The following is a 20,597-nucleotide window of genomic DNA, read 5'->3' on the forward strand; positions in this document are numbered from 1 at the left end:
CCCATAATATCTAGCATGATACTATTTCAACATGGACTAATGGTAAAAACATGGATTGTTTTTATTTATTTGGCTACTTGTATAGAATGGGTCAAGAAGCTCAGAAGAGGGGACTGGTGAACATGGGGAAAAAGGTAGTTTGGAGGCTGGTAAGTTATAAAAAATGTATTAACTTGGTTTTTTTTTTTTTTAATGAATTGAGTTAATTTTCTGAATTTCCTTTCTCATCTGGGAGTACCAGGGAAATTCTGTCAAGGAGTCTCTCGGCCTTTTGTCAGGGGACTGGACAAGAAGAAACTGCATTTAGTATTTTATCTGATCAGACAATACTATTAGAATTATCTTCTTAACTGTAAATATAATGGCTAGATAAGTTTATAGCTTGAGAGACAGCATAGTATCATATCGAGTAACATGGACTTTGGAGGTAGACTGCCTGGGATCAAAGCCAAGCTCTACCATTTAATCGCTAGGTGACTCTCAGCAATTTATTTAACCTTCTGAAGGCTCAGTTTCCCCATCTGTAACATGGGCCCCCAAATGACACCTACTTCATAGTACTGTTTGGAAGAGCACTTGAGACAATTATATACTATATGTACATACACATATATACATAACTATACACACATATGTAATATGTGTAATATGAACACATCTAACTTTATTCTGGTTATAGAAGCACTTTTCTTTTGGATTTCTCTTTCTCTCAAAACCCCCAAACCCCACTCTCCTAAGGACACCTGGCCCAAAAAGGGAAATCACACTTTTTCTTTTCTTTATTTCGCTATTCTTATTCTAAAGAAACCCACAGACTATAGACAGCAGTTTACTTAGAAGGCTCTGGGCTTCAGGGAATCTAGATGTCCAAGTTGAAAGTGAGCTGCCTGAAACATAGAGTGGGTGACCTCTGGGGGCACTCAGGGGCCCTTCCTTCCAGGCTTCGAGCATTGTCACTGAGAAGCAACTCCCTTGGGGGAGGGGTGCTTTTGGTCATAGCGGTTGAGTCAAGTTATCAGACGCCAAATAGCTTATGGGAGTTCAAAGTGAGCCTATCTCCCCCACTGCTAACCACGAACTGCCCATCTGAGCATGATGAAATTGGCCCCCCTCCTCTCTCCCCTGGCTACTTAATTGCTCACAAATCCAGCAAATTGCAGGACCAGCCTCTAGGAGGCACCAGAGACCTTTCCTTTCAGAGCCCAAAATGCCATTGGAGCATGGTCCAGTGTCTCTTGTGCTTTTTTGCCTACTGAGGCCTTAAGTATATTTAATTTAATTTGGGTAGGGTGGTAGAGGGTTCCTTTTAACAGTGTATTCATGATTTCTCTAGCATTTCTTCGGGAAAATTATTTATTTCTTTTAGATATAGAATTTTTACCATTGGTCCATTTACTCAAAATCACTTCAAAAAACATTTGCTAAGCTTCCACTATGTGCAAGAGTGTCCTGGGCATACAAAAAGTCAAAAGCCATGGTGTGTGCTGTCACAGACTCATTGTAGAGCAGGGTGGTCCCACAGAACTGTCTATGATGATGGAATGTTCCACATTTGTGCTGTCCAGCTCCACAGCCAATGAGCCACATGGGGCTCTTGAGTACCTGAAAAACAGCTGGTAGGATGGAGGAACTGAGCTTTTAACGTTTAAATAGGCAAATGTGGCTAGGAGATAACATACTGGACGGCACAATGTATTAGTTTGGTGCAAAAGTAATTGTGGTTTTGGCCATTTTTTTAAGTGGATTGGAAAGCCTGGCTACTTAAAGTGTGGTCCACAGAGCAGAAGCATCACTACACCTGAGAGCTGGTGGAAATGTAGATCTCTGACGTTAGCATAGGCTTCCTAAATCAGAAACTGCATTCTAACAAGATCTCCTGGTGCTTCTCATGCACAGTAAAGTTTAGAAAGTTAGGAGATGTATACAAGTGGTTCTCATCCTGACTGCACTTCAGACACAACTGAGGAACATTAAAAGAAGCTGAACCTAGGTCACACCCTCCACCCAGAGATTCTTAGGTTAATGGTTTAAAGGCTTGGCCTGAACATGAAGAGTTTTAAAAGCACTCTGGGGGATTCTAATAAAAATTTGAGAACCATCCCAGCATAAGTGAGTACGGTGGCTCCAAAACTGGAGATCACCAGGAGTGCTTGTTAAAACACAGATTGCTGGCTCCAACTCACGGTTTCTGATCCATGGGTCTCGGTTGAGCTCTAAGAACCCTCATGTGTAACAAGTCCCCAGTAACACTGATGCTGCTGATCCAGGAACCACACTTTGAGAACCACTGGTCTAATCATTTTAAAAGATGGGCTCCAGAATTGGACTAACCTGAGTCTTGGACCTGCCACTTACTTAGATCCTGAACCTCAGCTTCCCAAACTGTAAACTTGGGCTATGAATATTTACTCATCGAGCTATTGGGAATATTAACTCAGAGAATGACTACGAGATGCTGGGCATAGTGCCTACTTTTAATAAGCAATCAATAACTGTTCATTACTATCATGATCCTAAGAAGACTCATTCATTCATTCAACAAGTATGAACTATGTGTCAGGCACTGTTCCAGGTACTAGGGACATAGCCAAATACAAGGGGGCCACAGTCCCTGCCATATTGCTGTCATGGAACCTGCAGTCCTACCTGTCAGTACAAAGGAAGCTGTGTATGGTGCTCCTATAGCACGAATCCTAAGAGCACAATAAAAAGGTCAGAGAGGAATTCATTCCAATGGATGAGAATGGGAAAGCTGCACACAGGAGATGGAGTCAGAGCTGTGCCTTAATGGGGAGAAGGACTACAACCTTCAGAGTGGAGTCAGGAACTTACTCATGACCAGGCACAGGGCAGAGACAGCAAGAAGATGCAGCTAGCAGCCTAGTGGAGCTGGGGCAGGAAGTATAGGGAAAGGGGAGGCAGGAAGCAGGGCTGTGCATATGGGGATGCTGACCAGGGTCTGCCTCCACTCTCTAGCCAAACCATACTATTTGTGTTTGTTTAAATCCCAAACACTGAAAATTACTGATGTCAGGAAACTGAAACCAGGCCATAGCTTTCATTCTTGATTCTTACCAAATGCAGAGGCCAGTCAACAGAAGGTCCAGGGACTCACAGAATCATCCTGACCCTGCCTGAAGGTGGGATGGGGCTCTTCAGCCAAGCAGGTGGCCTTGGGGCCAGATGCTCCACTGAAGCAGAGGAACAACAGAGAGATGCTTGAGACTTCAGCTGAGCCCTGGGTGGGGTGACCATTAAAAGGAAGAGTGGTGTGCTGACCCCATCCACCGCTTCCTTTAGGAAAACGGTGGCCTACCACCACAACTCTTTGGTCTCGTTTGGGTTTCTCTGTAAACTCCAGAAAGCAATAAAGCATGATTCCTAAAAAAGAGGGCTTCTAGGTGGAGGTTATGCAGACCTAATATGTTCCCCTCAGTTGCTGCAGCCGCACAGGAAGGGGCACCCAAACCTCAGAGTAAGTTGCATAAGAACAACAGACAACAGGCAAGTCTGTCTAGTAACTCAGCTGTTCCCATGAAAAGAAAAAAAAAAATGTCACTCCACGCAAGTGAGGGGTGTGGGAGGGTGTTGGGCTTCAATAAGGCTCTCCCCAAGGGTCTCCTCCCCAACAGGCTGTAAAATAACATGAAGCACGGCCCTGAAGGGCCGTGAATGACGCCTGGAGCAAAGGACTCCAAACGGCTCTGCAGAGCTTTTGGCACATCTGAACAGGGGCCCGGATCCCAGCGCTCCCTCTTCTAGGCTCTGACTTTGGCAAGTTACTCAACCCCTCAGAGCCTCCGATTCCTCTTTGGAAACAATAATAGGAATAATAATATGCCCCTTTTGGTAGGCAGAACGATGACCCTCAAAGATGTCCGTGTTAATCTTGGGACCTGTGAATATGGTCATCTACATGCCAGAAGGAAATGAAGGCAGCAGGCAAATTAAGGTTGCTGATAGGCTGACCTGGAGATGGGAAGAGTAGCCTGGTGTATCCAGGTGGGCCCAATGTAATCACAAGAGTCCTTAAAAGTAGAAGAGGGAGGCAAAGAAGAGATGGCAGGAAGCAAGATCAGAGTGATGCAAGGTGGGGATGCACCCTCAGTTGCTGGCTGTGAAGGTCTGGAGAAAGGAGCCATGAGCTAAGGGGTGTAGAAGGCCTCTAGAAGCTGGAAAAGGCAAGGACATGGAATCTTCTCTAGAGCCTCTGGAGAGACCCATGTTGGACTTCTCACCCACAGAACTGCTTAGAAATAGAAAACTACTGTACCATTTTGCAGGGTTGTGAGGCTGATGCTTGGCACTCGGCAAGGCCTCTCTCTTCCTTCCTTCCTTCCCTCCTTCTTTTCTTTCCTTCCTTTCTTCCTTCCCTCTTTCCTTCCTTTTCTTTTCCTTCCTTCCTTCCTTTCTTTTCCTTCCTTCCTTCCTTTTCTTTTCCTTCCTTTTCTTTTCCTTCCTTCCTTCCTCTTCTTTTCCTTCCTTCCTTCCTCTTTCTCTCTTTCTCTCTCTCTCTCTTTTCTTTTCTTCTTTAGCAGGGTCTTACTATGTTTCCCAGGTTGCTCTCAAACACCTGAGCTCAGGGGTCCTCCCGCCTCAGCCTCCCAAGTAGCAAGGCCACTTTCTTGTCTAGGCTGGTATTAGCTTCCACGGGTACATACCACGCTTCACACACGCTAGGCTTCATTCTCCCTGTCTTAGCCCATCATTGCAGCCTCCACCGAGCCCCAGCCTCTCCCAGAAGCCTATCCTCATTCTCCCACCCACATGAGCTCTTGCTCCTCTGAACTCCCATGGCCTTTACAGCCTGTGCCTCGCAATTACGGGCTTAATTATATAGTGGGTAGTGTTACCTGCTGTCACTGCATGTGTGTTTATTTTGGTTCCAAAATGAGATTGAAACCTTAGTCTCAAACAGGAACAATGTTTTGTCCTTTTGCTGTTGTTGTTTTTAAGCACCTGTGCTTTTTTTATATAATCCTGTTTTTATTGCCTTCTGACACAAAAAAAGAACTGTTTGGGCATATATTTATAAGCAGATTGCAATTGCCCTGTGATTGGGCATCAACTCATTTTTCTGTTTCCTAGCAGAGTTTTCTATTTTCTAGCAGTTTACTGAAGGTTTTAAGGTTTAAGGTCTAAGGCCAGTTCTGATGCAGACAATAGAATCAAGTTTATGGTTTTCCAATCATGGTTCCAATGACCATGGTCCCTTATCATACACTGATTTCATCAGTCAAAGAACAGGGGATGGTGTTGGAAATCACAGTACCAGTAGGACACAAGGTGGCCCGGCATGTGTTCCTCTCATCCCAGTGCTGAGCGCACAGTAGGTAATAAAAATGGGCTAGAAAACTGGCTGGTGAGTGAGTGCATCATTACTTTCCCCCTACTCCCTTCTTTAAATCCTACAAGATCACCCTCAACAAAAACATACACACAGGCAAGGTGCAGTGGCTCACACCTGTAATCCCAGCACTTTGGGAGGCTGAGGCGGGTAGATCACCTGAGGTCAGGAGTTTGAGACCAGCCTGGCCAACATGGCGACCCCGTCTCTACTAAAAATACAAACATTAGCTGGGTATGATAGCAAGCGCCTGTAATCCAAGCTATTAGGGAGGCTGAGGCAGGAGAATTGCTTCAACCCGGGAGGCAGAGGTTGCAGTAAGCCAATATCGCACCACTGCACTCCAGCCTGGGCAACAAGAGCAAAACTCCAAAAAACAAAAACAAAAACAAAAAAACATACACACAAACAGAGGCAGCACAGCCCATTGACCTACCTTGGGGATACATTCCCAAAACAGAATGAGACAGACGGACAAATGAGTTCTCCTTGGAGCATGTTATTCAAATCTCAAAATAAGATAAAGCTCTCATTTCAAGGTGCATTTATTTTAGTGAGGTTGGGATTTGTAAGGGAAACAAAATGAATAAGTTGGTGGGTGGGGGCAGGAATTAAAATAAGCAGCGTCTTGCTGCTTGCCGACATGAGTGTCCTCACATCCGATGCCTTATATTTTATTCTGTTCTGGTTTGTTTTCTCTTGCGGTGCTTTAAAATATGATGGGTAGGTTAGAAAGAGAGACCGAGGTAATCCTGGCTTCTGTTCATTAAGCCCATATGAAGTACGTGCTGTTCTACTCACATTACCTCGGTGAATCCCTATGAGGTGGGTGCTATAATTAGCCCATTGTACAGGTGAGATAACTGAGCCTGAGGCAGATAAAATGCTCACGCTGAGTGACCCATCAGCAAGCAGTTTAGCCAAGATGTGGACTGAGTTGGTGGAGCTCAGAGCTGAGCTTTAATCTACTTTGCGCCAATATCTGGGGATGTGCTTAAGCCCCAGTCTCTCTGTCCCAGATGGAGCAGGTCGGATCTCCAAGCTGCTGAGGGGCACTAGGACTTGGGAGACACCAGGCGAGCTCTGCGTTCTTCTGGTCCTCCTGGCATTTCTAGAAACTGGAGGTGGGCAAGGAGGAGGGGGAAAGAAGAGCCAGGAGAACACAGAGTCTTAAATAAGATCTCTTCCCTCTCTTCCTGCCTGGAGTGAAGCCCTTTATGAGTAAGCACCAATGGAGGGATGCCAACACAACGCAGCAAAATCAGCCCTGTCATTCCCAACCCAGGCCTCCCAACCCCAAATCATTCAAGGGTAAGGACACAGAAAGAAGAGCAGAGGAAGAGTGTGGACATAAAGTCAGACCACATCTTGGGGAATGCGCCCCTCCCACCACTCCCAGGAGATGTGACCTTGGACAAGATAATCTCTCTTAGCCTCAGTTTCTTCATCTGTAAATGGAGAAATGACAAGTCCTGCCTCACAGGTTTGCTCTGAGGATTAAGTGAGTCCACGTATGTGAGGGGCTTTCCAGAGCTCTGCCCATCACACAGTAGAAGCTGACTACATGTTAGTGTCTCTATGAGTACACCGTTACATACACTAGGATGATTTGTGCAATGAATATATTCTGTATTATACAACATGTAATCATCTGCCGACAATAGAAAACTAAACATGGCGTGGGGAGCGTTCTGGGAAAGGTAAGGGCAGGGACCCTGCCTTCACTCTGGTTTTTATCTCCCACAGAGCCAGCTACTGCACAGTCCTGTACCCTCAGTAGGGCCGGGAAAGTTTGTGCAGGAGAGCTGGGATAGAATTTGGTTTCCTGCATCTTATCCCAAACCTCAGCCAGAAAAGGCAGCACCCTTCCACTTTCCAGGAGAAGGGCGGCCATGCCTGAAATGCCCCTATTTAATGGGATTATTTCTTCTCCTTTATAAGTCATATCTCATGGGAATGTTCATTTTCTTTCTGGAAGCTCATTGGTAAAATAATTGTTTCACAATGTAATAACCCATGTATTAAGTCAGATGAGAACCTCCTTGAAATATTATTATACTGAATTCTCTTCCACAATAGGGAGATCAGTTTTAGATCTCACCCAAGGAGATTTCGTTACCAAAGAACCTAAAGCATCTCATTAAAGGTGCTTTCTCCTATGAGAGGAAAGACGTTATTTTTTATTTTTGTTATTATTATTTCATAGCCCAAAAGGTTATTGTTCTGTGTATTCAGTTTCAATGGCACTTATGCTTCCTAACCATACCGTATCATCTACTTCTTTATTAGGGTCAGTGTTTCCTGCTTTCCCCACACTGCAATATAGGAGTATAGGGGGATAGGACTCTATTTCTTCACTGTTGTTTCCCAATCATCTGGAATGGTACCTGACATATAGTAGATGCTCGATAAATATTAATATGCAAATAGTAGCACATTTAGAGCACATTTCTTTTGGAAAGCGACCACAGTTGACACAAAGATGTATCTTACTAGAAATTCATTTCCACCTCTTTTATTTCCTATTCAATTATTTTTCGCCCCCATTCTGTGTTTGTGCCAATAGATTTTTTATGAGATCACAACATATCTCCAAAAATCAGAATTAAATCATCCACAAGAAGGCTACAGATTTCAAAGCATACCAGAACTCCTGGCCCTAAAATGCTTCAGGGAACGTGTCACTCACCACAAGGAGGATGGGCTCCACACTTTTACTGGGGGCATGTTCTGCTCACTGCAGAGGAGGATGTCTCCACCACAGTCACCAGGAAGCCCTTCCATCACCCAGGCCCACAGGGGACCAAGAGAGAATGGACACTGGCAGAAAGTGCAGATTCATGAAGTGTGAGGACTAGAAGGTAATTTCATTTAAACCCCCATTCTTCAGATGAGAAAACTGAGGATACAGAAAGCAAAGTGGTTGTTCGAGTGCACAGGGTAATTAAGCACAGCCCAGTGAAGAAGGTAGATCCCGCCTCTCCCCTTCCCCGTTGATTTCCCTGTGTGTGCATGGATATGTGTTTGAACTCTTAGCAACAAGATGTTTTATTTTTTTTATTTATTTATTTTTTTTGAGACAGAGTCTTGCTTTGTCGCCCAGGCTGGAGTACAGTGGCGCGATCTCGGCTCACTGCAAGCTCCGCCTCCTGGGTTCATGCCATTCTCCTGCCTCAGCCTCCTGAGTAGCTGGGACTACAGGCGCCTGCCACCACACCCGGCTAATTTTTTGTATTTTTAGTAGAGACAGGGTTTCACCGTGTTAGCCAGGATGGTCTCGATCTCCTGACCTAGTGATCCGCCCGCCTCGGCCTCTCAAAGTGCTGGGATTACAGGCGTGAGCCACCACGCCCGGCCATCACAAGATGTTTTAAAAGGAGTCCCTGTTAACAGCTCATCCATAATTTTGACTCAGGGATGCTGCTGATAGAATTCTACTAGCTTCCCTGTCCACCCCAATGACCTAGATCCCAAATTTCCCATTAATGACTGAAAAGGCTTAAAGACTTTCTGAGCTAAAAGATTCTTCGAAATCATCTAGCCAAATCTTTATCTTACAGGTGAAAAACAGTGGGCTAGGTGAAGAAAAGTGAGCTCCCAGGTCATAAAGCCAGTTAACAGTGAAGCTGCAGCAGCTGGGACCGCTGGCACCCAGGGACACGTAAGTTACACTGAGGACACTTCTCAGATTTGTGTGTGACTCTACTAGCCTCATCAGGATAAGGAGAAAATAAGGAGGAATCAGGATACGATAAGCAAAAAATCCAGTCCAACCAAGCATATCTCAGGTCCAAAACGAAAACTTTTCCTTAGAGCAACAGAATATAATTCTAATGAGAAAACTAGTAGCAAAAGAAATCTTTTTAGGATATGGACACGTACATACATATACACATGCACACATGTGTATGCGCATATAATATAGAGATTACCACACATACTGTATTAAGAAGATGCTTATTTTTAAAAAAAATACTTGACACTAGGTATATAATAAATTTCCAGTGCTAGCAATGGCATCAAAATGGATTGCTAGTGGAAGCCTATCTTGACACAACATTTTTTAAGTTATCCATCAATGTCTGCACAAAAGAATATACACGTATTCTTTGAACCAGCAATTCCTCTTCCAGGAACCTGGAACTACTGATAGAAATAGAATTATACAAATATATGAATAATGATGTTTATTAAACGATTGTTTCTAGCAGCAATAAAAGGAAAAGGAAAACGTTCAGGTGGTCTATCATTAGGGTTATAGCTGAATATACTGTGATACAAACAAATTATGGAATTTTATGCAACTCTTACAAAATGAGTTATCACAGAGCTGAAGGAATGTCCATCATAATTAGTTAGGAAGCCAAATTGTGGTGCAATGTAATTAATTGATACAATTTCTTATACAAACACCACCATCTCTAAAACACTATTATGTGTGCACATGTAAAGGCCTGCGAACCCTGGGTGTCTAAACGAGGAGGCAGTGATGGATCCAAGGGGAAAAGATGATGAATGCATTCTTCACACATCTTTGTTTTCATTGATTACAACACATGCGTATTACTTTTTAAATAATTAAGCCAAAAATCCTAAAAATAAGGACAGAAGGAGCCCACAAATAGTCCTCCAGGTTCTGTTTCAGCCTGCCTTCTTCCCTAGTAGACCCCATGACAGCAGGAATACTCTGAATTCAGGGAAAAAATGAAATCAACGCAGCAATGAGAAACTTGAAGCTGTCTCTCTAAGCCCTGGGCTTCCATGACTATCCTCTGGTCAAGTTACTTTCCCCACTAAAGTGTTCTAGTCCTGGTCCAGGAAGTGCCCTGTACAGTACAGCCCAGCAGCACTCTCCCCTTAACACAGAAAGGGACCTCGGTCTCCTGTAAGGTGAGAGATGACTCAAGAAGCTTCATCTCTCCCTGTCCTCCAAAGAACCTTGTACCTATAAATAGACCATAAGAACCCACTTTTTGGAAGCAGACCGAAGCTAACTTTGGCAGGCAGGCCTCTGGGGTACCTGAGCCAGCCACTGGGAAAGTTGGCCTTACCCCCATGGGCTTCTTAATTCAGTCCTGACTCTAAGTTCCTGAATGAAAAGTGACAGAACCATGAACATAAAGGCCCTGGCTGTGACAGTAATGACCACTAGGCTTTGACGATGATAAAACTGTACTACCTGAAGCACAAACTGTACAAACCCTTTGGGGCTAGTGCTCCAAAGAGAGCTGCCACCATCAACTTCTAAAACTCCAAGAGCCCGTTGTTCACATTAATACATACAACATTGTTTGTAGGGAGACAGCCCCCTCGTCCACTGCAAATTCTGTCCTTCAGCCATGACTCAGGAACCAGGAAGGAGAAGGAAAGAGAGGCTGACTTACCAAGCCAACTTCTGTTTAAGTACACAGACACAAACACGGGGGGCACTGTGAAGAAATCCACTACAGAGTTCACTTCCAGCCAGAACCACAACTTATCGTTGGCTGCAATAAACTGGGGGAAAAAAGAAATAAGAAAGAGAAAAAACATGAGAAGCATGGTGCCGGCAACCAATGTACACTCTTTTGTCAAAGGGTAAGTTTTGAGTTTTCATAGGGGTATGTTTTGAATTTTCATAGGGCCACCACACCTGGCTAATTTTTGTATTTTTAGTAAAGATGGGATTTCACCATGTTGGCCAGGCTGGTCTCGAGCTCCTGACCTCAGATGATCTACCCGCCTCAGCCTCCCAAAGTGCTGGGATTACAGGCATGAGTCACCACACTCAGCCTATTTCTATTTAATTTTTAAGGTCTGGAGGGAGACATTATGTCCTTCTCATATCTACACAAAGCACATGCTTTTATGATCGGAGACACACGTTTTCTAGTGCCCCATAGAGAGCCCTATATAGACTAACTATATGCTATGCTAGTCTTAGAGAAAGATCAGGCAGTGTATTTTTCTGTGGTTCCCAACAGCTTCATGGGGAAGATTGGGTGATTTTACTTTTATTAGACTCATTCATGTAAATATAACTATAAATAAAGCACATATGCACACATTCACACACACACACACACACACACACACACACACAATTCTATCCATCTACTCTCCTCACCCTCCTTTCATTCATACTCACAACTGCTCTCTCAGGGCTCAGCTAAGTGAACACTGCTAAACATAATTTTAAGAGCTGAAGAGGTTTATTTCTATTTACTTTTGTTTTGTTTTATTTTTTTGAGATGGAGTCTCACTCTGTTGCCCAGGCTAGAGTGCAGTGGCATGATTTCAGCTCACTGCAACCTCTGCCTCCCGGGTTCAAGCAATTTTCCTGTCTCAGCCTCCTGAGTAGCTGGGATTACAGACGCCCGCCGCCATGCCTGGCTAACTTTTGTATTTTTAGTAGAGATGGGATTTCACCATGTTGGTCAGGCTGGTCTCGAACTCCTGACCTCAGGTGATTCACCTGCCTCGGCCTCCCAAAGTGCTGGGATTACAGGCATAAGCCACCACACCCGGCCTATTTCTATTTAGTTTTTAAGGGAACATGGCATTGTGTGAATAGAGAGAAGAGAAACAATCCACCAGTGGATACATCATCATTTTTCTTAAATCCCTATTTCTCCCCCTTGAAACAAAACTGATGTGAACTCCAGAAAATGCTTAGCTAAGGAGAGGGCTCTCTCCTAGACTGAAAATCAGAATGCAGGTGTGCTGTTTCTCCTGGAAACACTGGGTTTTATCTTGACTGCGAGAGCAGAGGCTAAGGGGGATGATCCCTGGGTCCCAGACTGAAACACCCCATTGTGATACCGAACAATGTTGCACAAACTTACCCGCAAGCCAAAGTAGAGAAGGAAGAACACGTTGAAAGCCATGTCGATCTGTAATGTGAAATCTTTGTAGAAATTCTGGCAGGATTCTATTGGGCTATTAGACAGGAAGAAGAAAAAGCAAGAGGTAAATGACAGGTAGTATCATCCAGTCTCCCACGATGCTGAGAAGTGGTAGTGCTTAGGGTAGACGATGAAATGAATATTCATAAAAGAAAACATTTGGTCTTTCTGCCTCCTGGGATCATCAAGCAAGCATTGCCAAGGGGTCTTTCCATTCAACCATTCAGGAACTACTGTTCTTTTATTTATTGTTTTCGAAATTATTATATATCTATCAATTTTTTATCATCATTCAGCAGTTGAACTAAGAATCTAAAGAGGATCATGCAGATACCTTGGAGGAAGGACAAGCAGGAGAGGCCTCCAAATTCCTTAATTTCATATTAACCCTTAAAGAACTTCTTTCTTTCTTTGAGAGGACACATACCAAAGCTAAAACACAGTTCCTCATGCCCTCCAACGCATTGGCAGTGGGGCCTGTTTTCAATTAAACACAGTGGTTGTCTTTTGGACCTTTTAAAAACCATTAGTTGATTAATAAATACAGGACCCAGGAGCATCTCAAGAAAGCTAGAGAGGAGAGGATCCTGGGTGAGGTTCTGGCTAGATTAAGCACGGACTTTCTGTGCAGGACTCGGATCTGGGGAAAGAAGCATTGTCCAACCAGTCAAATTCAGACCATTAAACCAAAAAGTTGAAGCAGTACTCTAAGGGTTAATTTTTTTTTTTTTTTTTGGCATGCATGCTATTTGACTTGGTGTATGTGTTGAGCAGCCAACGCAAACCCCTAGCACACTGTACTTCAAGAGTCGCCAGTTCAAAAGGGTACTACTATAAAAACTGGTATAAGACTTCCGTGTGCTTTCCTGTGTCAAACTGATCAGAGGATCAGTGTGTGGAAAGTTCCAAGGTTTGGGCTGGGTGGGAAGTAGGAAAGCCTCATAAACACTCAAAGCTGTGAATGGAAATTCATATAGTATTCTGTGATCAGTAGATAAATAGTAACACCCAGGCCAGGAACGTGAAGGTGAAGTGAGGTGAGGGAAAGGAGACAGAATACCAAGAGAAGCAAAACACTTTAGCTAAAGGGAAGCGACATAGACCTTCTCCCTCCAGGAGAGGGCCAGCTTGAGAAATGGAAGATGAAGGATTTCCTAGTAGTGCCACTTTGGAAATCACTGTGTGCAATACCAGTTAGTATAGTTGCATTTCTGTAAGGACAACGCTTGGCTGTTCAACAGGCAGGAATCTGTGCAGTAGAAGAACTCGGGGCCCACTTAGAGGCAGGGTGAGTTAGTCTGTGGGAATCTCCGATCATGTTCCATGCACTGGATTTATCCATTCTTCATCTCTGCTACAAGTCAAACATGCCCTATGTCATCTCCCAAATCACGTGGAAAAATCTCCAGACAAGCATTAACAGTAACCTATATTTGCATTCACAAACTAGGTGGACTGAACAAAAAACAACACTGAAAAACAGTTCTTAAAAAAAAAAAAGACAATTGCCAGGTTTTCACTAAGGTAGGGAAGTGGGTAGAAAGACAGCATGGAATTTGGTTCATCCAATGCTGAAAGGAGACACAAGCAAGGAAGCCAAACATTACAGCCTGCCACGGCTCTAGGCCTGCTCTCCTACACAGTACTAATTTCTATGAAAAAAGGAAAATCCCGGCTACAGTGAATCGGTGACACTTTTGCAATTCTCAGGCCATGGGGGTGCTTGTTTTTGTTTCAAAAACAAGACCCAAAGGTCCATGGGTGTCAGAGTTCCCAGCCACTCTAGTCGCAGTGAAAAATGTACAGGTACTAGGTTGACTAGAAATCCTATAGGTTCCAGGGTTGAAGAGACAATGCATCTCTATGCTATGGAAGCCACTGGCAGAAATACATTACTAAAGAGTAAATGGTGTGTGTGTGTGTGTGTGTGTGTGTGTGTGTGTGTGTGTGTGTCAGAGAATAAGCAAGCAAGGATGGTGAGATCTGTAGGTAACTACTGTACTCAGGTGCTCACTTGTGCCAGTGGGGACTCACGTAGCTCTGCATTATAAACTCATAGTCATCAAGATTGATGTATACGCAGTCAAGGGGAGAGATAAAAGGGCTTGGTTTCCAAGACTATCATGGAAAACTGACTATTGTTTCACCAAGGCCAAAAACCTTACAGCTGCCCTCACGGTCATTATTGGTGGAGTTACTGGTGGCGTATTTGGGGCCGTCGTGAGTTCCCTAGCTCCTATTAGTCCCATGGCCTCTGTGGTTAATTTGGTGGTAACCTAGAAACACAGCTAATTGGAAAAGTATTTGCTAGGCTGTGGTAGAAAATGGAACAGTTGGGGGAGAGATGTAAGCTGAATGCCGCAGAGGACATTTGGATTCAACATAAATGGAAACAGGTATTGAGAAGAGCATAAGGAGTTGGCTGCAGCGACTTCTCCACTGTTTCTTACCTTCCTGGTCCTTTCTGTCATCCCTCCTCATAATGCTTATTTTCAATGGCCACAGTGAGAAGGCTTGAAGCTAGAGGACATGGGTGTTGAAAAATGCACCTTAACAACACCCCTGGTTTACAGGAAACCATGTTGAAGCCATACAAGACCTTTTCTCTAACCCTTTCAAAAAATTTAGAACCAATTTCATCATGTTTCATTATCATTCCTTGAGTACAAGACTTGGAGCTGAAATACTAAAGAAAGTAAATGATGCTGCTGGTGTGGGTGGCTTTTTCTTTGGCTGAAGCTGGCAGGTAATATGAGCACACCCCAATAATATGAGGGGGCAAGGGGCAGGCAGAGAAGCAGGAAACTCTGGGACAAAAGACCCATATAGGATGAGTGATCGGGCAATGTACTTTCTATCTCTTTTAGCTATTTCCTGCTTGCCACTACAGCCCCAGGAGAAATGTCCTGCCTGATTTTTTTCAAGTGGCAACAGAACTGCTTATCAGATCCCCTCTGAGATAAGCCCTCTGAGTGCCTATAGTTCATGGACTCGCACAATCGGAGACCACAGAGTGGAGCTTCCAAAGCCCCATTATTTCATTCCCCAAATGGAAACAACCCATGGAGAAGTTCATTGATCCTTTAAAAAAAGAATACATATTTCAACAACAAAAGAATTGGCCATATCAACCAGGATTTATTTTCCTCCCAAAGAGACTTCATCTTAATGATTAATGCACATTATAGGATGGAGAATGAAATACAAACACCTCTCCCTTCTTGTGTAAAGTAGGAGGAGTTTCCTTGTCTAGATACACAGAAACTCCAAAAGCTAGCAAAGAAATTGTGCTTTAAAGAAAAAAAATCTACAAAGGAAAGTGATTCTGGATCACACACAGACTTAGATTTCCAGTCTGATGAGGCATATCCACCTCAGAAGGATTTACATGGGCATATGTTGCCAATAGGAAAAAAAAAAAGTGGAGTTTTACTAACTGAAATAACACTAGTTCTGCCTCTGGTAGTAGAAAACTGACTTACCCTAAATTGCTACAGGTCAACTAACTTAACTTATATCCTCAATAATTAGAGGATATAAGATACTTGGTAAGTGGCAGACTATTCATTTCTAGGCTTCCATAATCCATGAAACAAGTGTGATACTAAAACCATAGGCAAATTCAGCATGTTGACCAGGACTCATGACTGAGCACCTTCAAAAGAGCCTCAGTAAAGAGTTGATTCTTACGGAATAAATGTTCAGTTGTAGGGTAGAGGTTGAAATACAAACTCCTGTTTCCTCTTGGCCATCAAGTAAGTATATCCTCAGCATTTAGATGCCTCTACAGAGGAAAATGAGACTCACCCAAAGTGGGAAATGTTTCTCTTTCCTCATCTACTTAGTAATAGAATTTTCAAAAAGACTCTTGAGCAGGAAGATCCAACAGACCTTCCAGAAGACTGACTTCAGAACGTATCTTTTCAGAGCACAAGGCAAGTGAGGGCTACCCAGGTTTTTTTTCAGAGGGCAGGAGCTCTAAGCACAAAGTGGTTCCTCTGGGCATCTTCCTCGTCTCCAAGAGGGAAGGATCCCTCCCTCCTCGCAGCCTCTAAACTTCCCTGGGTTTCCTGCAGTCTGTTTTCCCACCTCCCTGAGTCTGGCTGCTGAACCCTGTGAAGCTACTTCTCCAGGGTAGTGGTTCTTAAACTCTGGCATGCAGTTGGAGGGCTTGTTAAAATCTTGCTGGGCTCCATCCCCAGTTTCTGATTTAGTAGGTTAGGGGTGGGGGCCCTAGATTTTGCATTTCTCACAGTTTCCCAGATAATGGGGATGCTGCTCATCTAGGAACACCACTTTGAGACCTGCCACTCCCAAAAAACCTTTCTTGCAATTACACACTAATTATAGGTGTTGCTGCTCGAGAAGCTTCCCATTCAGACCTGAACAGAGATGATTCAGTGTTTGAGCCAGCCCCCATATAACCAGCTGCATACCACTTAGCTAATTGCTGGGATCAAGGGGTTGAACAGACATTTTCTGTTTCAGATGCTAACAAGGGGGTGAAAAAATTAAAAAGATACAGGGAAGCAATTGCAATGCCACTGTGCAAGCTTCACCAGTGGACGTTCCAATTAACAATCAGAGAGTACCTGCTGAGCACATTTTAGATTAAGATTAAAAGGAAAAATGATGAAGTACAGATGGGGAGGGGTTAAAGAGACCATCATTTACAAGGGATAAAGAAATGGTAAGTAGCTTAAGAATAACAACAACAATAACACACACCCAAGATGATTTAATAGGGAAGGGACTGGCTGAGGAATAAGATAGCGTTTTGTGAAATAATTTCCAACATTCAAATTCTCCTCACTCTTATGGCTAGTCCCTTTTTAAATTGAATGGGGCCCTCTCAATTCCCACCAGGATTATGGACAGGCAGAGTTCAGGCCCACAGCACCACAGACATGAGTCAATGCAATAAGCCTAATGATTCTAGACTCTTCTCCTAGTCTCACCTCTGCAATGTTGCCAAATTAATTTAATTGAAAGATGTCATTCATCCACCATCACAGTCCTCGCCTGTTTCATACATTAACTCTAAGCCTGGCTAGGAAGAACTTCTAAAACCTAAACTCATTCTACATCTCCTACTTTATTTTCTACTATGTTTCAGTCCAAACCCTTGCCTTCATTATTTCATGAATGTGACCCATGTATTCCCTAATTTTAAATCTATAACTTCTCTGTGGCCTCTTCAACTGCTGATTACTCTTTGTGTTCAAACCTTGGGCAGTCTTCGAGGCCAACCTCAAGGCTTGATTCAGCAAACTACTTGTGCCCGTATTGACCTCTTCCATCTCTGAATTCCCATGCTACTGAGAGCAAAAAACATCTAAACTGTCTCATTATGTTCATATTCAATTATTCTTCAATTCAATGTAATAATACCAGACAATTGTAGAAAATTTACATATGCTATTGCATTTGGTCCTCACAAAATGGCAGAATAAAGTAGATATTGTACTATAATCCCCATTTTACAGACAGAGAAGCAGAGGCTCAGACATCCAACCAAGACCCTGCAGCTATGTGGTAGAGTTAGGATAGAGACCCACTAGCCTTGTGCCATACCACTTCCTCTCCAGATGGAGTGCAGCATTCTTGGAGAGGAAGAGGAAGCATAAGACATAGTGTCTGCTATGTACAGAGCCTCACCTGGAGCTCATGCAAAAATGATGGGGGCAGACTGATTCATAAATCCTTCATAGAGGAGGACAAACTGCCCTAGAAAAAAACTCATGTGTCTGTTGGGTGGTCTAGGAAAACATAGAGGAAGCAGATGTATTCAACCTGTACCTAACCCTAACCCTGCTCTGTAGAGACTGTCATGTGAGACACTAATAATCCCCAGAAGTCCTCTCTGGGACCCTGTGTGGGGCAGTGGCATCACGAAGACTGATCCCATCGGCTGAGGGGAAGTTCTTCTGCTTACAGAAGAATAACTCCTAGTTATCCATCTGATTAAAGATGAATGACCCTTCAAGTGGCCCAATTTTCCCTCACCCTCTCCTATTCTAGGAGAACAAGGATGAAGATAATGAAAGCTGATAATACTTAGATACTCTGAAGACTCTTAATTATGAACTAGATGATTAATAAGCTTTGCATCCCATTTGATCCAATCAAAATAAATAAAAAAGATGACATCATATAGATATGGATTTTTATGGAATCTATCTATAACCAAGAGGGAGTAGGTCTAAGTGATTTGAAGTTTTCCTGGCTACCTCTGGATATACTGGACAAACTAAGTGCCTCAGTTTTCCTGCCTACACTGGAATAAAAGCATCTAGCCAGCCAGAATATTATGAGACAGACTAATTTTAAAAGGAGGCAAGTCTTTGCAATGTACTTCAAATTAGAAACTGATATTATTATTCATAAAATTTAAGATCACAGAAAAATATTTTGTCAGCTAATAACAATAATGGATTTAGTGTGAATGACATGATATGAATTCATCATCGAGAAAGCAATAATATTTACATAGAACATTTTCTCCTGAACTGGACAACACCCCAAGACTGCCCTGAACCTGACCGAATCCAAGCTGAAAGCTTTGTATTCTTTTGGTTTTCTTCATGATGCCATTTTACTTATCTTATCGGAGCTGTGTACCTAAGAGTTTATCTTTCTAATATTGATTCTTCTCATGTTTACACTGGACGGGGCATGTGTTCAATAAGTTGTGTAGTTTTAGTTTTACCAAACAGAATAAAGCCTCTTCACTTTATCCCAGAACATCTTCTAAGATGTGGTTATCTTTGATGGGTCAGTTTGTGGTCAATCATTCATTGATAGTAATGACGATAACATCAAAACGGGCCCCCCTTTTTTATCTTAAAACGTTTTTCTTAGACCTTGAAATGGCTCTAATGTAAATAGAAAACAGTTTTTGTTACTCTGCAGTACCAACTGATTATGATCCCATGCCAGCTGGTTAACTGGCTTTATTGGGAAGTCATCAATTATGGGTTTGTATCAACAGGACTATTAATCCTTTTGATGGCAGCAGGCTTCTAATTATAGCTCTGCTCAGTTGAAGAGATGTGATCCAATAGCCACAAATATATGTATTCCATGTTGAAATGAATTTGAGCATACTGGAAAGTAGTATAAAAACTGTCACAACTCTTTAGAATCTGTATATGCTCTGTATTCTTGAGCTTTGAGTAATATGGAGAATCCTGAAACAATGATAGCAGTTGACTTCAGAGCAGTTGTAAGGCTCAGGATGTCTACCTGAATGATTATTCCTAAAACATTCTTCTAGGAGACAAAGAAAATGACATAGATTGCTAACAGAGAGAATGGAATATGTCAATTCCTTGTAAATTTCTCAATAAAACACACAGAGATCATTTGTTTTCAAGAAACTCAGGTGGCGAGAACCCTCTTGTTTGTTATGAAGCTCTTTTAAATTTAATCTAACAAGGTTTTAATATTATATCACAACTAAGAGTCTCCTTTCCCATCTTCCTTCCATATTTTTATCCACGATGGACCTAGATAGGTATAGCAAAAGCAAAATACGGGCATTACAAGTTGACCTCAAAAGTGGTTGGCAGCTAGGTAGTTTCAGAATTCAATGGAAGAGTTAAAGTTCCAGCTCTATCACTTACTAGCTATAGGATCTTGAGGAAATAATTTGACCTCTTCAAGCCTTTGTTTTCTCTTCTGTAAACTGGGGATAAGGTTACGAATTCCCAAGGTTGTTCTAAGAATGAATCAGATGACTCAGTACCCAAAAGTGATAGTAATTTCTAAAACTAAGGTAATAATAATAGTGATAATAGTAACTGTTTGTAGAAAATGCCCCCCAAAAGGCAATCATTCAACTGAACAAAAACTGATAGGATCAATTATTTCTATTTTTTTCATTTATTTTTTCATTTGTATCTGCTTTACTGCCTCTTTATCTGGTGTTGCATTGTAATCCAAATGCCCAACAGGCTGTGCATTGAGCTATTGTGAGATTTCACAAATGCCTAGTATAATTCTATGGAGTATTAAAGAAGAAAAAGTGAAAAATTACATTTCCATGAAGGCAGCCACACAGTCTCATAAATGCTAAATAATTAGCCAAGATTTCTTGACAGAGAAAGCCATGAGTCACTTTAATGAGTGGCCACAGGAGTTTGTGTATTCTCCTTTTTTCCCAGTTTTTTTTTTTAAGAGATGAGAGCTTTCCTTGCCTGGTTGGCTTAGCATGGATCTACATAAGAGGCAGAGATCTGAACCAGTCATGTGTCTTATAAATATCTCTTCTAAGCTTTCTTCTGTTAGAGCATGTACTTTTTCACTGTTACGCTCTTGGAATGATGTCCAAGACAACCTACCCACTAATGCTTGTTTTCTCCAGC

At 42.6% G+C, this 20,597-nt stretch overlaps 1 protein-coding gene across 30 annotated transcripts in view; it reads right to left on the reverse strand.

Annotated features, from left to right (window-relative positions):
• Positions 1 to 20,597, reverse strand: part of KCNMA1 (potassium calcium-activated channel subfamily M alpha 1) — a 775,685-nt gene that overhangs the window by 307,342 nt on the left and 447,746 nt on the right. For all 30 annotated transcript variants that reach the window (XM_032140900.2, XM_058436411.1, XM_032140879.2 and 27 more), the window contains exons 4-5: positions 12,172 to 12,265; positions 10,732 to 10,843 (exon numbers count right to left, since the gene is read on the reverse strand). In XM_032140900.2, coding sequence (XP_031996791.1) covers positions 10,732 to 10,843; positions 12,172 to 12,265 — 206 coding nt within the window. The remainder of the gene's footprint in view (positions 1 to 10,731; positions 10,844 to 12,171; positions 12,266 to 20,597) is intronic.

The sequence above is a fragment of the Hylobates moloch genome, unplaced genomic scaffold, assembly GCF_009828535.3.
Source record: "Hylobates moloch isolate HMO894 unplaced genomic scaffold, HMol_V3 SCAFFOLD_3, whole genome shotgun sequence".
Classification (NCBI taxonomy): domain Eukaryota; kingdom Metazoa; phylum Chordata; class Mammalia; order Primates; family Hylobatidae; genus Hylobates; species Hylobates moloch.